The 22,630-nt window shown below is 46.8% G+C and overlaps 1 protein-coding gene across 1 annotated transcript in view; it reads left to right on the forward strand.

The window, feature by feature from the left end:
• Window positions 1-22,630, forward strand: part of FAM178B (family with sequence similarity 178 member B) — a 276,725-nt gene that overhangs the window by 197,158 nt on the left and 56,937 nt on the right. The window contains exon 15 of the mRNA XM_081960741.1: window positions 3,961-4,092. Within this exon, the coding sequence (XP_081816867.1) occupies window positions 3,961-4,092 (132 nt within the window). The remainder of the gene's footprint in view (window positions 1-3,960; window positions 4,093-22,630) is intronic.

Below are 22,630 nucleotides of genomic sequence, written 5' to 3' on the forward strand. Positions count from 1 at the left end.
CCTTACAGCTCCATTCCGGATTCTGGTTCCTTCAATATTATTTTTGCCCATCAAGAACACAGATGTGAAGTTTCCAAAAGATGACCTAATTAATTTACGAGCCTCGAGACAAAGTTCAAAAGACATCCCGTCATTTGTTAGCATCAACATTTTGGCATGTTCTTTTGTGGAAACTGATTTCTGGTTAATGGTCTTTGCACTTTACCCCTAACTCTCCCCTCCCTCAGTCTGTGTCATAAATCATATTCACCAACGTGGTTGTAGAAACATGAGATCCGACTGGCTGAAGGCATGCATGGAATCCTCTCTCCAATGTCAACTTGATAATAGTCATGGTAACGCTTAACAAGTTGACAGTAGGTTTTTATTCTTCTCACGGCTGGTCATCCAGCTGCAGGAGCAGGGGTCTCCTGCTCTGCTTATCCAGCTCACCGGTAGGCCAGCCAAGTGTGCTGCGCCCTTGCTTTGATCACAAATTGAGTCGCAGCCCCAGAAAAAAGGTGGAGTGATGGTTGCATTTGTGCTGCCTTGTAAGCCACAGCCTCTTATCTTCTCCGGGAGCGTGACATCTCAGCATTTTCTATCAAAAGTTGCTGAACTCTGTTTGACAACAAGACACAGAGTCAGACAGCCTGCCTGAGTCACGGGCTTTGTATAAATGCAAACAAATGGGTAGACAAAGCAAGAAGAGAGCCAAGGGGTGACTAGCCTGCAAGCCATAACTTGAACAAGACTTCTCGGCTCACACCTTGTTTGAAACAATCAATTTCCCTGCTCGGTTTTATAACTGGAAGACTAAGGTGTCCCCACCTCTTGCCTCTACTCTTTCGTCTTCCGTGCTCAGCTTGGAGGGCTAAGGCCAGGGGTGAAATCCAGCAGGTTCTGACAGGTTCTGGAGAGCTGGTAACAGAAATTTTGAGAAGTCTGGAGAACCAGCAAATGCCACCTCTGGCTGGCCTCAGAGTAGGGAGGGAATGGAGATTTTACAGTATCCTTCCTCTGGAATGGGGAGGGAATGGGGATTTTACAATATCCTTCCCCTGCCACGCCCACCAAGCTACACCATGCCCACCAAGCCACGCCCACAGAACCGGTAGTAAAAAAATTTGAATTTCACCACTGGCTAAGACTGCTTGGAGGTTTTTATGGAATGCCGAAAAATGAGGTGTCCATGGTTGAATTTTGCTACTCTCTTTGGAAGGAATGCTGGATTTAAAAGTCCCCTTACAGAATACTTCCTCGGAAGATTAGGTTGACCCCCTTCTCCTTTGTGGCAGCCCCTCCAATACTGGAACTCTGGGAGTTGAAGCCCACAGGTTGTAAAGCGGCCACAGTTGATTCTCCCTCTCTAGGAGGACTGCTTGATTTTCACATGTGAGTCCCATCCAAAGGGACATATCTCAGAAGCTGAGCTCACATTCATGATCCACTCAAGTCAAGAGTGAAGAACAGATAGAAGTATAGCCAAGTCAAAGGAAAGGAGAGATGAATCTCTCTCTCTCTCTCTCTCTCTCCCTCCCTCCCTCCCTCCCTCCCTCTCTCTCTCTCTCTCTCTCTCTCTCTCTCTCTCTCGTACACAGATGATTTACTCTCTGCAAACAAATACTGTGGGGGTAAGACACCCCTAACACCCTTCAGGGTGTGTGTTCTATTAAGATACAGCCTGTTGTGCCTTAAAATGGCTTATATTGTACAGCCGTAAAATGGCTTCTACTGAGCAGCGCAATGCAGTTGCCATGGTAACGGCTTCACAGGCTCCCTCTCGTAAGGGGGAAAATCCAACATTAGAAATTATGTTTGGTCCAGACATTTTCAACACGGTGGTATCATAGTTCTTGACACTTCTGGGGGGCACAGGGAAAACACTTTTAACTAATTTAATTGTCGCCGAAATCAGGGCCCAGGGAGAAGTCATTCTTGCCATCGTCTCTTCAGGAATTGCAGCGACGTTAATGGAAGGAGGGAGGACAGGCCACTCTGCACTTACGTTGCCACTTGTAATTCATTCCTTTTCCTGTCTAATACAGGATTGGGATAAATAAATACCGGGGCAATGCCGTGTTATCAGCTAGTTGTGAATAAAGAATGCTTTCAGTCTTGTTTTGGCTGGGATGGATTAAACAGCCTTGAAAATGACAGGGAAGGAAGAAAGAAGGAGAAGTTGGACATTCTCAAAAGCACCTGAAGGCAGGAGAAGAAGCAATGGATGGAAACTAATCAAGGAGAGTAGCAACCTAGAAGTAATTTCCTGGCAGCGAGAACACTTAATCAGGCTTGCCTGAAGTTGTGGGTGCTCCATCACTGGAGGTTTTTAAGAAGAGATTGGACAGCCATTTGTCAAATATGATATAGGGTTTAGCAAGAGTTGAACTAGGAGACCTCCAAGATCCCTTCCAACTCTATTGTTCTGGCTCAAGGATTCTGGGAGTTGAAGTCCACAGGTCGTAAAGGGGCCATAGATGTCCACCCTGGCTCTTGCACACAGCAAACTAATATATAAAGAAGGGGACACTTGACCAAAACATCTCTTTCAGACCTATCTTTCCATTTATTATAGACATTGTAGGTGTGTAGTTTTACTCTATGGTGGCCAAAAACCAGAAAAAGTCTAGTAGGATCATTTCCAACTAGCAAGTTTTATTAAAGGGCACAACATTTATTTTTGCAAGCTACATTTCACTTCCTCAGAGGACCATGAACTACATAAATATTAATAGTACTGTGGAATACAAGAATATTTAGTTTGCCTGCTAACAGATTTTATTAAAAAGCGTCCAGGAGTTGGGGCAGCTAAATGAGAAGGCTTCGCATTGTGGGTCATAGTGCACGATCCAACTCGGTGTTAAGACTTTGAATCTGTTGGCAATGCTACACATTGAGGTCCACCTCACATTATTTGGTTGGAAGCAGATCCTAAATCAGCTCTCTCAAAAGGAGTTTACTGGGATTTAGGCAGTCGTGAGATATCGAATCTTTTCCTACCAGTTCTATGAGAGTGCGCTTCGCGAGCATGCGCAGCACTCAAAGACCGCCCTTGGTGTCAGTGCTGGTGAGCTGAGCTGTGTTTTAGCTCAGCGGAGACGCGGTGATCTGCTCTGCTGCACAAGAGAATGTATATTTAATCATTCGAGTATTAACCGCAGCTAGAATGTATTTGCACAACATTAGAAAAGTGTGGAGATCCCTATCGATGAGAAGGGGATAAGGAAAATATTAGAATGTGCAGAAACGAACAGATTAACATTAGCAATTAAGGAGACAGAGCAAACTGAATATTATATGATTTGGGAAGTATTTTACCAATGGTTGGAAGGAAAAAAAGGAGTTTGCAAATGAAGAAAGCAAAAAAATAAGTAGATGATACACTTAGATAGAGATATAAATAAGATAAAAAAAGGATGTGTATGAGGAGAATAATGATGTTTAATGTTGATATGATATTATTGCTAGAAGATATTAAGAAGAAAAATGGAGAGTTCCATAGCATTTAAAGGCTCAATATATTATAATACTAAACTTAGGGAAATAATGTTAATATGAATGTGGAAGATGTGGCAAAGGAGGAACGATGTGGCACAGAGACGTTTGTACCCAGACGACACACTTTGCTTAAGGGAAGATGGAATGCTTATGTTTGTAACTAAAAAACAATAAAACTCTTTAAAAAAAACAAGGGAATATAGGATAGGGAATGGTGAGTGTGGGAGGGCAGGGCCAGGCAGAGGTGATATTTGCCGGTTCTCCAAACTACTCAAGATTTCCGCTATCGGTTTATCTGAATCAGTCCAATCCGGTTGAATACCACTGCTGGATTTAGGAAACAATTATATGTCTTTTAGTGGCAGAGAGGTGGTCAAAGGAGATTTTGGGGATATTTGAAGAGCTCTAGTCTCCAGGATCCTTGTTTTGTTTGTGTGCGCTTGTGGTAGTTGCACCTGTAAGCACCTCTTTTCTCCACAGCTGCAGCAGCTTTGCGACCTCCTGCCACTCATGAGGCCGGCCTGCTTGAAGCAGGCTCTGCAGAAGAGCCAGAAGCTGGAGAAGGAGCCAGCCGAAAACCAGCGGAAGACACTGTCTGCTCTTGACCATGAGGTAAGAACAAGGGAGGCCCAGGGAGCGTAATGAAGTAGGAACGGAACGAAGGATCTGAGCAGATCCACAATCGAAAAGAACTCTGGGAGTTTTCATAACATCAATCTGGGCAGTTATATTTTTCACCGCTAGGCCTCCCACTGCTCTTGCTTTGAGAACACCCCAGAGAGAGCACCCAGGGTTGGGATTCAGCCCGTTCGGACGAACCGGTAGTTCTGGTGAGCATTTGGCTCCTCCCCCCTCCCCTGCGCTTCCCTGTCCTATATTTAGCTCAGCTGATTCATGTGGCATAGGGGATTGCCGTGCGCCAGCTGTTTTGCTCACAGGTGCTGACATAGAAGGTATGTTTTGAAGCTTTAAAAGGTTGTTTTTTGAATGCTGCGCGCGCGCACTCACCGAGCCAGTTGTTAAACTAGTTTCATCCCACCATGCCGATAACGCAACCTTTGGTGGAGGAAGAAATTGGTAAGATACCCTACAGCAGTGTTTTTCAACCTTGGCAACTTGAAGATGTCCGGACTTCAACTCCCAGAATTCCCCAGCCAGCATTCGCTGGCTGGGGAATTCTGGGAGTTGAAGTCCAGACATCTTCAAGTTGCCAAGGTTGAAAAACACTGCCCTACAGCAGGACGAAGGAATGAGGAGCTGTGAGCAAACAGCAGAAGCTGGGAAAGTGACCAAACGCTCTTGACTCTTGGTGGTGAGTGACTTCAAAAGGCTGCCTATCCAGCTCCCCTTTCTGAAGAATTGCTTTCTTTAGAACTTCTAAGAATAGACCTCATCATTAGACCTGGTCAGATAATTCCACTGGTGCATATCAACTAGGTATTTTGAGTTCCAGGCTTAGTTCTCCTGGTCTCCTCCCTCCCTCCTGGCAATTGAGAACTGCTGTTGTCCTCCATGGCTAGATAACGGTTGCTCCTCATCCTTCTTCCTCTTTAAGCACACAGCTGACAACGTATCTGCCTTGCCATTTGACTTTCAAACCTTTCTTTTCCTAAGTGAATGCATACAGAGGAATGATTGAGTCTGCCATTTGTACTTCTGTAACTGTCTAGTTTGTGTGCCAAAACAACCAGACCCAGAGGTATTTCCCTCCCCCTCCCCCCCGTGCCAGCACTCTACTGAGCACCAAATTATCACAGTACTGTCTTACGTCTAAGTAGATTTACCTATGTAGTATGGCTGTGTTACTATTTTCCTTCTCATCTTTTCTATTACCTTCTCTTGTTGGTAACTTATGATTATATTACTTTCGTATGTATCGTGAGAACTTAAGAATGGGAGACAAATTCCTTGTGCATCCAATCCAGAAGTAGGTTCCTTCCAGTTCAGCCCAGTTCGGCTGAGTAGGTAGTAACTCGGCCTGCCAGGCCCCCAAACCAGTTTTATCGGTGGTGCTGTAGGCACCGCCATCTTGTTTTTTTTCATGCTCTGCATGCGCGAACACAGCGCATCCCTGAGCAAATTGGCAATAGCAGCAACCAGAACTCACCTCTGGTCCAATCACACTTGACCAATAAAGTGTTCTGGTTTACTCTACTCTACTCTACTCACCAAAAGGACACTCTAATATTCATCTCCGCTTACACCTGTGAGGTTCTTCCTCATCACTCCAGAGATTCTATTGAAGTTGTAAAATCACACTCACAACTTGTAGGCAGTTAACAACTCAGTGTTCTTCCGTGTGAATGAATCCCAGATCTCCAAGACATGGTGGGAGGTTGAAGACAATGGACAAAGCTGTATTTCTAAAAAGCTCGTCCTTGAGGCTAAAACTAGTTCCTGAAAAATGATTGGTGAGCTATCAGGGAATCCAAACATCCCTTAAACATGATTTAAAGTTCTCAAACACAATCATCTGCCAGAAGCAACCGTAACTTAAGAGTAGAGTTACATATCTTGGCCACAGAATTTTCCAGGCTGAGAGTCTGCAGCAACTCCAACTCGTAGGTGGTGGGACAATCTTCTCTGTGACTGGTGGTCTCATGGTAATGGAAGCTGGGGATGGGTTAGGTGGACAATTTGGTTGACACTGGACTTTTCTTTTTAAGTTTGGCATATTTCTGCCAAATCAATTTTGAATTATTTGATGGCGTCTTAGTAAAAGACGGAATGAAACCTGAAATATTGCCCATTATTAAACATGACAAATAATCATCTATTTCGTATGTGCTGGGGAAATGTATACTTTGTACATACTACAGCATAAAGGTGACTGATATTAATAAGCATATGACAGATTTTCATCCATAAACATTTTGCAGGAAAACCTACCTCTTTCTTTCTCTCATATAACTGTTGTCCTCTTCCTCCATCTTCCCTGGGGTCTCTATGCCACCAGGGATCGGCTCAGTGCTGGGGCTCAAGACCCCGAACAGCATCCCAAAGGTCGGGATAGATGTTGAAGTATTTTAATGGAGATTTGGGTTAATGTCAGGGTTCCAAATAGCATCCAAAAGTAAACCGGAGTCCAAGGCAAGTATTGCTCAAAGTACCAATTTATTAAGAGAGCCATATTGGGACATCTGGGAAAACCCGAATCTGAAAGCTTTCCAGTTTTCCCCACCCAGTTGAAAGTTCAAGATCTTGCCCCCCACACCCACAAGTCCATCCCATGGTCCAATCTCCAATTGCCATGCTGTCAGTTCCACTCATCCAGTTCTGGTCAGGTGCAGAGACAAAGAATGACCTTGGCTTTCTAGAAAGAATTTTGTTATGGCTACATAGCATCTAACTCTGTACAATCCCCCCATCCATTTTCCCACAATAGAAAAAGGCATAGTAGAATAATAGAAAGTGTGGCAGGCCAAAGATCCAAAAGAAAAAATGGCTGCAGGCCTGACACCCGTACTCTCTTCTGTTACCTCATCCTCTTCTATTCTTCTAAACAGAGCCTAGACTTCGAGGATCCTATTGTAGCCATCATAAAATATATCAGAAATTTCCTCTGAGCTACCTCTCTGAGACGATGTAGCCCGTCGGAACTGCCCGGGTATCATGCCATCAAGCCAAATTAAAGGGGTGGCATTGCATCGTGTTTTATTCCGATGAGTTCTTTTTCACCAGGCTCCTGGAAAATGTCCTTTTTTCCCACCCCCCGTGGAGAAGGTTGGTCGCTGAGTTTTTTTGAAATGTTTTAAAACATTTAAAACGCCCACTCTCCTCTGTAACCTAAGTATCCCTCATCAGTTGTGGATTTATCTTTCTTTCCCTTGTCCTGTATTTTGTCAATTTTGAAGAGGAAGGCTGGGACATACTTCTGTGGGAGGAAATATTCATCTGGTTCCGTTCCACGCTGGGAAAAGGCACTGGAGGCAAAATGGAAACATGGAGGCTGATTGGAAAGATGGTTGAATGATGAACTAGAACCACATCCGTTTGAAGTCCTAGGCAGCTGAACAGGTGAAGAGTGAGGGTTATTTATACCCTTTGGGCCTTGCCCTTGAGCTTCCTGTTCCTGTGCAAAGGCATATATTCTATTGGCTTTTGTCAGACTCCCATGGGCCATGTAGGGGTCATAGGTGGATCTATAGGCCTGTTTTTCGTAAAAATGGGGGCATTTTCCCCTTCCCCCAGCCCTGCTTAAGCCCACAGAGTGCTTCTGGAGGCCGGAAGAAGACAAAAATGCCTCAGTTTTTGTGGAAAATGGCCCGTTTTTGCAAAAACTGCATTTTTCTCTTCCCCCAGCCCTGCTGAAGCCTGCAGAGTGCTTCTGGAGGCTGGGGGAAGGCAAAACGCCTCCATTTTTGCGCAAACTGGGCCATCTCTGGGCCATCTCTGGGACTGGCATGCGCACACCATTAAAAAAGGTGGGAAATGCATTTTTTTTCAATGAAGATTGTTCTGCGCATGTGCAGAAGAGAAAATAAAGATGGTGGCACCCGGATAGAACCAGTATGGTCACGTGTCCAGCTAAGTTACTACCTATTCAGCTGAACCGGTAGGAACCCACCTCTGGATTCGGGGCAAGAGCCATCTTTAATTTTGGGGGGACACCATCCCATGCTCCTGTTTGTTGTGCATCCACATAGCATGTACTAAAGGATTTCACCTTTTATTTCTAAATCACTCGAGCCGTCCAGTGGGTGGGAAAGCTGGATTTAAAAGCAGTGGCAGCCAGATGGGTGTGTGGGCAGATGGATGGACGGATAATTAAATAATAATTTATTATAGCTTGCATGCCACCTGACTCTCAACCACTTTGGGTGGTTCATAAGACATAAATTATCCTAAAATCAATAAAGCATAAAAGATAAAAAGATGGCAAGCACAATGAAGTGGAGGGTCTCGCTCTCCCTCGCCAAGCGGCTGGGAGGAGAGGAGACTTATGATGCTTCTGAACATGAGCAGAGTGAGGATCGTCCGAATTTCATTCCAGAGGGCAGGTGATGCTACAGAGGAAGCACATTTGTTCTCTTAAAATATTGGTAACAGCTGCCCATTTTTTTCAATCGACTCTGGAGGACTCCCAATCAAAACAATAAATGGCATATAAAATCAGTTTAAAACCTATAAAAATCATTCAAAATGACAAACATTAAAAAGAAAACAAGGAATGGCACGAATCATCTAATCTCCCAGTCCTTGGGGGGGGGGAAAGCCAGATGTTTAAGGTTATAGGTAAAGGTAAAGGTTTCCCTCACGCATATGTGCTAGTCGTTCCCGACTCTAGGGGGGGGGGGTGCTCATCTCCGTTTCAAAGCCGAAGAGTCGGCACTGTCCGAAGATGTCTCCATGGTCATGTGGCCGGCATGACTAAATGCCGAAGGTGCATGGAACACTGTTATCTTCCCACCAAAGGTGAGAATTCCCTATTTTTCTACTTGCCTTTACATGCTTTCAGACTGCTAGGTTGGCAGAAGCTGGGACAAGTAATGGGAATTCACACTGTTACGTGGCACTAGGGATTCGAACTGCTGAACTGCCAACCATTCTGATCGACAAGCTCAGCGTCTTAACCACTTCGGACCATGCTGGTTCTTCGGCTTAGAAACCAAGATGAGCACCGCCCCCTAGAGTCGGGAAATATTAGCACATTTGTGCAAGGGGAACCTTTACCTTATGGTGTTTCAACTGCGCCTTGAATCACCCCAAGAAGGAAGGAAGCAGGTTAAGCTGTGCTGCATCTGATTTGCACCAACGTATAGTGTTAAGTGTTTACTGTGTGCTCCTTATATTATCTTGAAAAATTCATTTGTCTTCCCTTCTCCTCTTCATTCCCTCCATTCCCAAAGCAGAGAGCAACAGATTTTTTTTTTTTAAAAAAAAAGAGCATTCAGTTCAGGAATTTATGACCTGACCGATCACATTAAATGCCTTTCAGGGTGAAAAAAGATCTCATTTGTTTCTGCTATCATACCAGTCATTTTTTTACGCCAAGACAAAACCATTCCTGTTGAAGGTGCCAAGTCCCTTTTCAACAGCGCCGAGGGAGCCGCTGTTGACAAATCCCCCTTCCCCTCCCAGATTTGTACAGGCCTTTTGTTCTTCTCCCCCCCCCCCTTTTCTTCTGAACGAGAATGATTTCTGCCTTCGCAGAAGTTTGTGGCTGCACAAATTATCCCGTACTCGCTTGACAAAAGCTAGTATTCCTTGAGTGTCAATTATTCCATAACTTCGTCTCAAAAGGATCGTTGTAGCTCCAAGCTGCGTTTTCGTAGGAGACAAGAAGGGGAGTTAGAAAGCAATGAGCAGCAGGTGCGACATCAAGGAACGACAGGCTGACTTATGGGAGATGAATCTAAGGAAAGCTTTACAATCCATCATCCCCAGAAAAGAGACCCCCCCTCTATTTTTCTGCCCAGGTGTGGCTAAAATTCTCCAAACCTAACATCCCCGTCCCACTCCAATAATCTTCCATCTGGACCCAGGGTCTTCAACCTTGGAAACTTTAAGACTTGTGGACTTCAACCCTCTGAGTTCTGGGAGTTGAAGTCCACAAATCTTAAAATTGCCAAGGTTAGAGACCCCTAATCAGTCCAGATTAGGAGTCTCTAACCTTGGCAATTTTAAGATTTTAAGAAAAACAAGATGGCAGTCCCTCCTGAGCTCCATTTTCAGCTGCGATGGCCTCCTGCAACCCTCTGCCTATGAAAACGGAGCTTGGAAGGGTCGTGTTTGGTCCTCCCAAGCTCCGTTTCCAGTGGCAGAGGCACCCTGGGCCAATCCTTTGCTTTTTCCAGGGTGGCCTCATGGGCCAGATCTAAGCACCCCATGAGCCGGATCCGGCCCCTGGGCCTTGAGGTTGATACCCCTGATGTAGACTAACAGCGTACAATCTCAAGTCGACCTGAGTCCCTTCCGACCTCATGAACACCTCTTACATTTTCTTGGCGAGAGTACACTTATGGTTTTGCTGTGGCCACCTTTCCGGCAAGATCTCCTGCACATCGAGTCTAAAGTTCTGAGGCGATCTGGTGGTCGCCCATCCAAGCATTAACCAGGTCTGACTGTTCTCGGGTTTTTGAGATCAAGCAGACTTGGCAGTTGTCAGAAGTCAACCCTGACTCAAAGGCACGTTTACTTATTTATGTAGGGCAGGGACCTCAGTGAGTTGTGAAGCTGCTGGAGTTGTCCCTATCATGACCTGACTGAAGTGAACTTGACTTTCAGGTTTCTACTAGATTGTACTGATCCCTCAGTATTACCTATCTCATAAGTCATTGTTGTTATAAGAATGGAGCATGATCTGTTGTCATCTGGCCACATCTGGAGGTTTTTTGTTGTTGTGGGTTGCGAAGTCGTGTCCAACCCATCCCGAGCCCATGGACAATGTTCCTCCAGGCCTTCCTGTCCTCTACCATCCTCTGGAGTCCGTTTAAGCTCATGCCGACTGCTTCGATGACTCAATAGAGGGCAAAAGAAGAAGGGGACGACAGACAAGGAGGTGGCTGGATGGAGTCACTGAAGCACCGGGCGTGAGTTTAAATGGACTCCAGAGGATGGTAGAGGACAGGAAGGCCTGGAGGAACATTGTCCATGGGGTCATGGTGGGTTGGACATGACTTTGCAAATAACAACAACAACAATTTAATGAAAGGAAGTGACATGATAGCAGTCTTCCAATATTTGAGAGGATGCCACGAAGAAGAGGGGGGCGGGGTGTCATCCTATTCTCCAAAGCAGCTGAAGGCAGGACAAGAAACAATGGATGGAAACTAATCAAGGAGAGAAGCAACCTAGAACTAAGGGGAAACGTCCTAACAGTGAGGTCAATTATTCAGTGGAACAGCTTGCCACCAGAAGTTGCAGGTGCTCCAACACTGGAAGTTTTTAAGAAGACACTTTAAGAAGCCATTTGTCTGAAATGTTAGAGGGTCTCCTGTCTGAGCAGACGGATGAAGATCTCCAAGGTCCCTTCCAACTCTGTTATACTGTTATTCTGACTTCAGTTCCCAGAATTCCCCAGCCCACATACAGCACTGGGGAATTCTGGGAGTTGGAGTCCGCATAACTTTAAAGTTGCCGAGGTTGAGAAAAAACTGCTCCATCGCCTGTAGCCCAACTGCCATTGTGCATTTCTAATTTGACACCCCTGTGAATTTGTCTTTGGCACTCCTCTGCGCAGGATCTAAGTTGATCAGGGATTTGGCTTCAGATGCAACATTGGGGGAGGGGAATGAATAGGACAAACAGCTGGGAAGGGGAAAGCGTTTCCAGCCCTGGGAAACGCATTATTTTAAGCCAACCACTGCAGCAGCCTTGGCATACCTTGAAAGCAATGGAAGAAACAGATCTTCTCAGTCCCCAGTCAACAGCTGTGGACTGGGAGCTGCATATTGCGGGTCAAAAACAGCAGATGTGCGATGCTGCTCATCTTGTACACACACACACACACCCGCCCGCTTGCAGAAGTTGTGGGGCTGTCTGTGTTATCTGGAAGGGAAAAAAAGAGAGAGCGAGAAAGAGACAGATTGTGAGAGACCATTGTTGGATTAGATTTACAGAAGGGTTGACTTTACAAGTTGGTATTTGAATTTCGGAGAGGGGTGGGTTGATTGTAAATAGACACCTTTGGCTTCAGTGCTGGCTTTTGATAAAGGAAAGGCCAGAAGGAGCTTCCCACACAAGATACGCCTGAGAGCCCACGAGTAGTACCACTTGGCGGCCTCAGAGGCCCCAAAGCCTACGGCAGGAACCAATTTTCAGAGTGCCAGAATGGAATTTCAGTTCTTTGCAGCATCTTCTTGTCACCAGACGAAACAGGAGAATGGACCCAAGGGAAAACAAATAAATCAAAACAATATAAATTAATTGGACAGCCAAGGAATTTGCCTTTGGTGCATGTGCTCTCAGTGTAGATAAAAGCTATAAGTGATCAGTCATGATCATAGGCATCATTGAAATACATTCATCCTAAATCATAAGATGCAACACTTAGTGGTAATCACAGGATACTAAATAAGCAATCCATGTTCTAGGAAACTAAATAAAACAATGTAAAGATACAAGCAACAAACTTAGAGTCATTATAGTTATAGTATTATGTATACTCGGGTGGGATTCAGCCGGTTCAGACTGGTTCGGACCAATCAGTAGTTGCAAGGATCGGCTGGTCCCGCCCGCCCCTCCCCTTCCAGGAGTCTCCACGTGGCCTGTTCATCATGCCAGGTAAGTGCAGGGCCCACGCGGAGGCTTGGGTAGGGGGGAAAACGGGGCCTACTGCAGGTTCCGGAAGTCTGGAAACAGGCCTGTTTCCAGGCTCTGGAAGGCCTTCAGAGCCCAGGGGAAGCAGCTTTCACCCTCCCAGAGGCTCAAAGAAAGGCCCTGGAGCCCGGGGAGGGCAAAAACGCCCCCCCTCGCTGTGATGCAGGAGGCTGAGTAAGTCACGCCCACCATGGCCACGCCCACCCAGCAACCAGGCTGAGATCCAGCTGCTAAATTTTTTGAATCCCACTAGAGGGAGGAAGGGAGTGAGAGAGGGGAGAGGGAGGGAGAGAGGGAGGGAGGGACGGGGAGAGGAAGGGAGGGAGTGATAGAGCGGAGAGGGGAGAGGGGGAGAGAGAGAGGGAGGGAGGGAGGGACGGGGAGAGGAAGGGAGGGAGGGAGGGAGTGATAGAGCGGAGAGGGGAGAGGGGGAGAGAGAGAGGGAGGGAGGGAGGGACGGGGAGAGGAAGGGAGGGAGGGAGAGGGAGTTCAGGTTTATCAAGCAACATATCCGGTTTTCTTTCCTATTTCTCAATCTTGGGAAATCTACCCATGCTTCAAGTTGCCAAGGTTGAGAAAGCGTAGGTTATGTCTAGCTCAACTGACTAAGAACCAGATCAGATAACCCAGGAAAGAAGGAAACACGTGTCCGTGATTGAGAAGATTAGCAGCTCTTCTTTATAATAGAATAGCAGAGTTGGAAGGGACCTTGGAGGTCTTCTAGTCCAACCCCCTGCTCAAGCAGGAAATGCTACACCATTTCAGTCAAGTGACTGCTCAGTCTCTTCTTCAAAACTTCCACATGTTGCACCCACAACTCCTGGGAGCAAGCAGTTACGCTGGTTAATTGTTCCATATTTCCCTCCCCCCTTTGTTTGCAGTGAACTGCCCCTGTACATGGAGGATCCACCTCTTACAAGGGAGTCGACCCCCTTGGCCACCTCTTGTAGCAACAACACAGAGCTACTTAGAGATGTCCTGCTACACCTGGCTCTTCATTTCCCAGGGCCTCCATTGAGCTTGTGACAAACGAGTGAAGGCTTCCTGCTACCCAAGAAGGCAAAACGCAAGATAGAGAAAAGCTGTTTCCAAGTTTGCCTTTGCCAGATCCCTGCCAGGGGCTTCAGGCGAAGCGATGCTCCCTTCGCTTCCCTCCTCCTCTCCAAATAGTAGAACGGGAGGACTTGGCTGCTTGCAAGGCTGTGCTAACAAGCAGAGAGACAATCCATATGGTTTGAATACTCAAAATACAAAGTTAGATTAGCGATATTTGCCAGGATGCGTGTATTTGATCGGTTTCCATCAAGGCATTTCTCCACCAAGTTTGTGGGAGGCATTGTGACTTCTTGGATTGCTGCTACATCTTGTCTTAGATGCTTAGATGCTGCTAAATCTTGCTACATCACACCAACCATGTGCAGCAGCTGCCAAAAAAGCCAACACAGTTCTAGGCTACATAAACAGAGGGATAGAATCAAGATCCTGTGAAGTGTTAATACCACTTTATAAGGCCTTGGTAAGGCCACACTTGGAATACTGCATTCAGTTTTGGTCGCCAACGATGTAAAAAAGATGTGGAGATTCTAGAAAGAGTGCAGAGAAGAGCAACAAAGATGATGAGGGGACTGGAGACTAAAACATAGGAAGAACGGTTGCAGGAACTGGGTATGTTTAGCTTAAGAGAAAGAAGGACTAGGGGAGACATGATAGTAGTCTTCCAATATCTCAGGGGCTGCCACAAAGAAGAGGGAGTCAAACTATTCTCCAAAGCACCTGAGGGCAGAACAAGAAGCAATGGGTGGAAACTGATCAAGGAGAGAAGGAACTTAGAACTGAGGAGAAATTTCCTGACAGTCAGAACAATTAATCAGTGGAACAGAAGTTGCCTCTAGAAGTTGTGAATGCCCCAACACTGGAAGTTTTTAAGAAGATGTTGGATAACGCTTTGTCTGAAGTGGTGTAGGGTCTCCTGCCTAAATAGGGGGTTGGACTAGAAGACCTCCAAGGTCCCTTCCAACTCTGCTATTTTATTCTGTTCTGTTCTATTCTTCTAAAATATTATATGCCATTTAATCCTCAAATAGTGGAAGATTGCTATTATGTCACCCCCTAGTTCTTCTTTTCGTTAGATTTAATGTCCCAGGAATCTTATCACAATACAAGTAGTCCTCGATTTACGAACCGCAATTGAGCCCCACAAATTCTGTTGTTGAGTGAGACATTTGTTAAGTGAGCTAAGAAAATCCCCCCCATTTTATAACCTTTCTTGCCACCGTTGTTAAGTGAATCACCGCAGTTGATAAGTTACTAACCCAGTTGTTCAGTGAATCTGGCTTCCCCATCAACTTTGTTCATCAGGTCACACAAGGGGATCACATGACCTTGGAACACAGCGACGGTCATAAGTATGAACCAGTTGCCGAGCATCTGAATTTTGATCACACAATCATAGGAGTACTGCAAAGGTCGTAACCGTGAAAAAAGGGTCCTAAGTCACTTTTTTCGGCGCTGTTGTCACTTTGAACCAGTGGCGGGTTACAACCGGTACGCACCGGTATGGGCATACCAGTGCCTGCCGGGAGCACCAGGTTCTGTTCCAGTACGGTGCTTCTGAGGGCTCGCCCGCCTGTGCTCCTTACCAGTATTTGAGGTTTTCGGGGCTTCCCCGCACGGAGCGTACGGTGCCTGCACGACGCTCCACCGAGCAGCTGGAGCATCGCGGGTGGTAAGTACACATGCTGCGCTGCAAGCGTTCATGTAGCAGACACCCAACGGGAGATCCGGAACCCACCACTGCTTTGAACAGTCATTCAATGAAGTGTGGTAAACCGAGGTCTACCTGTAGCTATCCAATCTGGGCTGCAATAATCCAGAAGACCATTAGATGGCAGGAAAGAATGGGTTTTTCTCCCTGCTTCTCTGCCGCCATCTAGTGACTGTATGCATATCTGCAGCCCAATGACTGTATTTATATCTGTATATCTAGTAGGAATGCGGTGGCTCAGTGGCTAAGATGCTGAGCTTGTCAATCAGAAAGGTCGGCAGTTTGGCGGTTTGAATCCCTAATGCCACATAACAGAGTGAGCTCCTGTTTCTTGTCCCAACTTTTGCCAACCTAGCAGTTTGAAAGCACGTAAAAAATGCAAGTAGAAAAAATAGGGAGCACCTTTGGTGGGAAGGTAACAGCGTTCTGTGCGCCTTTGGTGTTTAGTCATGCTTGCCACATGACCACGGAGACGTCTTCGGACAGTGCTGGCTCTTCGGCTTTGAGACGGAGATGAGCACCACCCCCTAGAGTCGGGAACAAGTAGCACATATGTACTAGTCATTCTTTACCTATGTCTAGTAGACTTGCCTGGCATAGATTCCCAAAATCGCCTTTCTCCCTGTTTCTTATGGGAAGCACTTTGGTGGGATTTTGCAAAGAGTTATCTTCTGCATCTTCTTTTTCCCCCACTCTGCTGGAAGCTGTGTTTATTTTTATCCCTGCTTAGCTGTTCAGTCTTGGCCAGCTTTCAGGGCCAATTCCCAGCCTTTGAAACCCAGAGATCCTCACTGGTGCTAATGAGGTTCCTTTAGCATTGATGGTTTGATGATCCAACCTAGCTGTTTGCTTTCTTTTAAAAAACAAAAAAACCAGGCATTGTTCTGAAGCAATTGAAAAATTAAACCATATGAAGAATGGCTGCAGGATTTGGGCTGGGCCAGTTTAGGGAAAAGAAGGACTATGTGGAGACATGATAGCAGTCTTCCAGTATTGGAGGGGCTGCCCCAAAGAAGAGGTGGGGTCAACTTATTTTCCAAAGCACCTGAGAGCAGGACAAGAAACAATGGATGGAAACTAATTAAGGAGAGAAGCAACTTAGTACTAAGGAGAAACTTCCTGCCTGTTAGAACAATTAACCAATGGTGGAGTTGGGAATGTAAAAATTACCCATGTAACACTGAACCATAATACAAATTCCAATATTTCTAGGACAAGTTTCTTTCAGATAAGTCCCCCTCCCTCTCTTTTCTCTCTCTCTCATCTCCCTCTTTCTTTCTCCCTCTCTCTCATCTCTCTGTCTCTCTTTCTCTCTCTCATCTCAGTCTCTCATTTCTCTCTCATCTACCTCTCTTTCTCTTTCTCATCTCTCTTTTTCTCTCCCTCTCATCTCCCTCTCTCTTTCTCCCTCTTTCTTTCTCCCTCTCTCCCATCTGTCTCTCGTCTCTCTTTTTCTCTCTCATCTCCCTCTCACTTTCTCCCTCTCTCTCATCTCTCTCTGTCTCTCTCTTTCATCTCCCCCTCACATCTCTCTGTCTCTCTTTATCTTCCTCTCACCTCCCTTTCTCATCTCATTCTCATCTCACTTTTTTCTCTCCTATCTCCCTCTCTCTTTCTCTCTCTCTCATCTCTCTCATTCTCTCCTCATTCTTTGTGTCTCTCTCTCATCTCTCTCTTTCTCTCCCTCTCTCGCATCTCCTTCTATCTCTCTCATTCTCTAATCTCTCTCTCATCTTTGTCTTTCTTTTTTCTTTCTCTCCTCTCCTCTCCCTCTCTCTTTCTCTCATCTCTCTCCCTCATCTCTTTCTCATCTCCCTCTCTCTTTCTCTCTCATTCTCTCTCTCTCTCTCACCCCAAAGTACACAATCAAATTGCATACAGCTTGTATGTGAGCTGAGATTGCAATGACAAAGAGTTTGCAGCTAATAGAATAAATTAATCTAGAAAAGAGGTGTTTCCTTTGCAAGCCGCTGTTGACCTTACAGGTAAGAGGCAGGCCACTCACTATCCAATCTCAGGAGAAGGTTCTAGAAGACCCTGCGGTCCGACAGAACTATTTGGATTGCAGCTTGCAGAATCCTCACTTTCCGTGGCAAAAGGGAACAGGAGAAAGTTGTTTTTGGTGCACCATAGTTAAAATAAGGCATGGGAAGTCCTCGGCCACACACTGCAAAAAAGGCAACATTCAGTGTGTGCTGTTATTCAGACTTGCCTATCAATAACTACGGTGAACAATTAATTGGTGGAACGGATTGTCCCCAGAAACTGCAGGTGCTCCATCACTAGAGGTTTTCAGTAAGAGACTGGACAGTCATTTGTCTGGAATAGTATAGGCCAGTGGTCACCAACTGGTGGTCTGTGAACCACTGGTGGTCCATGAGAAAATTTTGGTAGTCCACAGAAAAAGTATTTGCATTTTTTATATTGCACTAAATCGGGGGTCCTCGAAACTACGGCCCCTGGGATGGATACGTGCAATGAACGCTTGTGTTGCTGCAGAGAGTCTCCCCACTTCGGGGTCTTTTTGTGTGGGTCGGAGGGGAGCAGAAATTCCGGCTTGGGGTCTGCTTCGGCCTCCTGGTGGGGGGCTTTGGGCGAAGGCTGGAGGGAAGTGTCGCTGGTGGCAAAGAGCCAGAGGGCCTCGTTCCAGTGGGACTGCATCATGGCCTGGAACTGGCTGACCATCTCAGCCCGCTGAGCCTCCAGGCACCTGGCCTTACACTCCCGCAGATCTTCCCTCTGCTTGGAAAGCCTATGCTCCTAGTCCTCAGTGAGGTGCTTCTGTTGAGCCTTCTTCTCAGTCAGATTCAATTTGAACTGAGCTGTTTTGCCAACTCTTTCTCGTGGTGGCTGCTTAGCCCCAACAACTGCTTCCTGTTGGGGCCCTATGGTGAGGAGGGGAGGGGAGGGGAGGGTAGAGTCTGGAGAGATGCCCCTCGATGTGTGTGACATAGAGTTGGCCACGCCTACCCAGTCACATGACTGCCTAGCCACGCCCACCCAGCCTGTCATTAGGCAGATCATATTAGTGGTTCGCGGGATTTAAAATTATGAATTTTAAAGGTCCAAAAGATTGGCGGGCCCTGGTATAGAGTCCCTTGTAAGGGGTTGGACTAGAAGACCTCCAAGGTCCCTTCCACCTATTATTCTATGTTCTACTCTCATGCAACATTATTCATAATGGCAGAGGCCATTCAGTCTCCCAAGCCCTTAAAATTCGAGATGCTTTTTTTTTGTTTTTCAGCCCAAAACAAATTTTGATAGAGTTTGTTGGTTTTCTGAGTCTTTCAAGGTGAACTGTGGAAGAAACACACCAGGGAAAGCAAAAGACGCAAATAAGAATAGGACGACATTAATTTTCAAGGTGTACCAAAGCATTTATGTGGTCTCGTAAGGTAATTTGTTTTTGTGCTTCTAATTTTTGTCTTTTCCCTTTGCTTGAACTTGAGGCTGTTGGTTGGTTGTGTTTTTAACATTCTGACTATTTTTTCTGGATAATGCAAGTGAACTTTCCAACACACGTCTTCCACAATCCTCCCGGCCCACGTTTTGCAAATAACTCTTTCATTTTCCTATGACACGTTTGATGGGGAAAGTGATGGATACCCACCTGCAGAGTCTCATAAAGAATCTGTCACCATCCTCTGTGGGGAAAACCTTCCTGTTAATAGGAGGCAGGTCAAGACAGCCCCAATGAGACACCCAGTCACTGTTTACATCACTGCAAATGCAGGATCTGCTTTGGAAACAATCTTCCAGCAGATCCTGAAAGAGGCAGAAGCTCTTTGGCATTTGAGGCACACTGAGCAGGAGATAGGAACACCAAAGGCTGGGATTTGAGCTCCTAGAGCCGTGATGACGAACCCCATGGCATGCATGCCAGAGGTGGCACGCAGAGCCCTCTCTGTGGACATGTTTGCTGTTGCCAGCTGGCCTTCGCAGATGCTGGAGCACCGGAAAACAGCCAAAAACCAGGCCATTTTCCAGACCATTAGAAAAATGGCCAAAAAGAGCTGGAAAACAGCCTAAAAATAGCCCAAAACCAGGCTGTTTTGGGGGGCTGTTTTCCAGACCATTTTGGGCTGTTTTTTTGGCCTGTTTTCAGGCCATTTTTCGGGCTGTTTTCAGACCGTTTTTCAGATCAAAAATGGCAGAAAACAGCCTGAAAACAGCCAAAAACCAGGCTGTTTTGGATGCTGTTTTCCAGACCATTTTAGGGCTGTTGTTTGGGTTGTTTCCAGGCCATTTTTCTGGCTGCAGCCAATAGCCAAAGCGTTGCAACAGACGGTGGTCAGATGCTCCAGCCCAGCTTCGTCACGTCCTTGGGGCAAACAGCCGGCCGGTGTGTGCAAAGGCGAGCCCAGGCCGTTCTGAACACGAAGAAGCCGAGGGAATTGGATGGCTTGCTGCTGCTTTGGCATCTTTGTTTAAGCCAGGGGTGTCCAAACTTGGGAACTTTAAGACTTGTGGACTTCAACTCCCAGAATTCCCCAGCCAGCATGGCTGGCTGGGGAATTCTGGGAGTTGAAGTCCACAAGTCTTAAAGTTCCCAAGTTTGGACACCCCTGGTTTAAGCTATATTAATCACTTCTCTGACCAGAGCTCGGGGCGATGTGTGTGCATCACAAAACAATCAAGAATTCAAATAGCCATTTAAAACAACAGCGCGGGCGCACAAAAGCAATTACACCCAACGGAGGTTTGGAAACTCCGCCTCGAACGGGTTTGCCAGATTTCAAGAAATCAGATTATCCTGCATTCCTTCCCAGATGCTTTACTTTGACTCTGCTGGCCCCGAGTCTTCACAAGGCAGCTGTGGCCTCTCTATACTGTGCAGTGAGCCCCTGCATCAATGATATGGGCCGGGTCTCCTGCTTGGACTAGTTGATCTCCAAGGCCCCTTCCAGCTCTATTCTGATCGCTTGATCACGGTACTCTGCCTCTAGGTCCGTGATGGCGAACCTATGGCACGCGTGCCCAAGTTGGCACACAAAGCCATGTCGCCTGGCACGCGTGGCCTTGCCTGTTTGTATTTCAGGGTTCTGGCATGCGTGTGCGCATGATGATCAGCTGCCCTTCGCAGTGCCGAAAACCAGCCTGTGCATGCACGTCAGCCAGCTGATCGTCGGGTACACATGCGCACTAGAAGTTTGCCTTTTCCAGAGTGCGGTGTCGAGCATGCACATCATTTCTGCATGACAATTTTGGCATGGTGCCATCACTGCTCTAGGTCAATCTGTGGGAATAAGTGAGATACCAGCTGGGACAGCAGCGTCTGCCGAGGGGTCAAGAGAAAGAGGATACCTGTAGTGCAGGGGTGTCCAAACTTGGGAACTTTAAGACTTGTGGACTTCAACTCCCAGAATTCCCCAGCCAGCTGGCTGGGGAATTCTGGGAGTTAAAGTCCACAAGTCTTAAAGTTCCCAAGTTTGGACACCCCTGCTGTAGTGTCAGCACTATCCAAGCTCCACCATACGGAAGTGTGCTTTAATCCCATTGTCTCCGCTGCCTCTTTTGACTGCCTCCTGGGGAAGCCGCTAAAAAGAAGGCTAGAGGCGCATTCTTCCCACTGGGGCACCCTGAGCTGGTTTGACTGGGCAAATGCCACAGCCGTTGTACTGTCTCTCTCTCTTTTTAATCCCACACATTTTCATTCCGTGTGATGCAAGAGACGATACTTTAGAAATTGTTTTTCAATGTGCAGATTTCCCCACGTTTCCCACGGATGGAACACAGCAATTTGTACACTCACTTGCTGCAAAACAGCCAAGACGGGGCAGATGAAAGTTTCAAGATCTGCAGCCTCCTTGGCTTCCCATCATCCCATTTGAGCCAAGGGGGGAAAGAAATAAAGGAAGATCATTTTTCATGGGTCATTTTGGGCTCTTGGGTATAGAGCAGTGATGGCTAACCTTTGCCAGAGTAAGTGCCCAAAGTGTGTGTGTGTGTGCACACTCAAACCCCCCAAATGCAATGCATGCACAGCCCCTCACACATGTGCCGCTCCTGTGTGCACCATGCCCGCCATGCATGCACACACAGGTCCCCCTGCACACACTTCACCCATGCGCACGTTGCCCCTCCGCACACACCCCGCGCATGCGTGGCAAAGACCTGACGACCAGCTGGCCGGCGGGAGGCGTCCGCACATGCACGGTGGAGCTGAACTAGGGTGACGGCTCATGTGCCACCTGTGGCACACGTGCCATAGGTTCATCATCATGGGTATCGAGGCTGCTTTGGGAGGGGGGGGAGTCCAGACCCCCATATGGCTGTGAAAGTGCACCATTTGCATCCTCGTTCTTTCCCGTACGAGAAGAGAGGTTTAGAAAACAACCCCCAAGCAAAGGTGGATGCGTACGAGCGTTGGAGGAAGCAAACCAGAGGTCCCTTCCACAGCGAAGACTTCGGAATGATGGCTGAGGAGCATTTCCCACACTATTAGGAAGTCCAGAGTTGAGAGCTTTCTCTAAAGCAGCGTCTCAAGAGCTCCAATTGAGAGCAGCAAAAAAAATCAGCATATTTCAGCCACTGAGAAAAGCCCACCAAAAGGTCATTGAAAATGAGATGTATGCCAAGGATGTGGAGCAGGCGTCTCTTTGGATGAGATGCCTGGACTGATGTTGACGGGTTACTGATTCTTCCAAGCAGGACCACCTCATTAGGACTGCCACCTGCTGCTTTCTGTCCCCACAGGAGAAGTCCTTCCAGTCCATCCAAATAACCGAACCGCGTCGATGGATGCCAATCACTAACGATGCCCCTGAAGACAAAGGAAAGACTCAGAAGGGCTGTTAGCTGTCCGACGTCTCCCTATCTCCCTCAGGCTGATGGGCCAAGGCCCTTGGGAGGGGTCAGAGACTGGCCTCAGGATGGGGACGATGGGCCATGGAGATCCTGCAGAAGAGCTGTCAAAGTTGTTCCACTTGAAGGTTGCGGCATCTTGCGTGGAGACCCTCTGACATGTAACACAACGGGGCGTAATGTGAGTGACAGATGTCGGGGAGGAGATTGGGGAACACAACCAACCCAGCGACATTTTGACCATAATGCTGTGTTGTGTGTTTTCAACCCCAAAATCTCTCTGTGTGAGTTCCTGAAAGGAAAGAAAGTGATAAAGGTGAT

The sequence above is a fragment of the Natrix helvetica genome, assembly GCF_964273705.1.
Source record: "Natrix helvetica genome assembly, chromosome: 8".
Taxonomy (NCBI): domain Eukaryota; kingdom Metazoa; phylum Chordata; class Lepidosauria; order Squamata; family Natricidae; genus Natrix; species Natrix helvetica.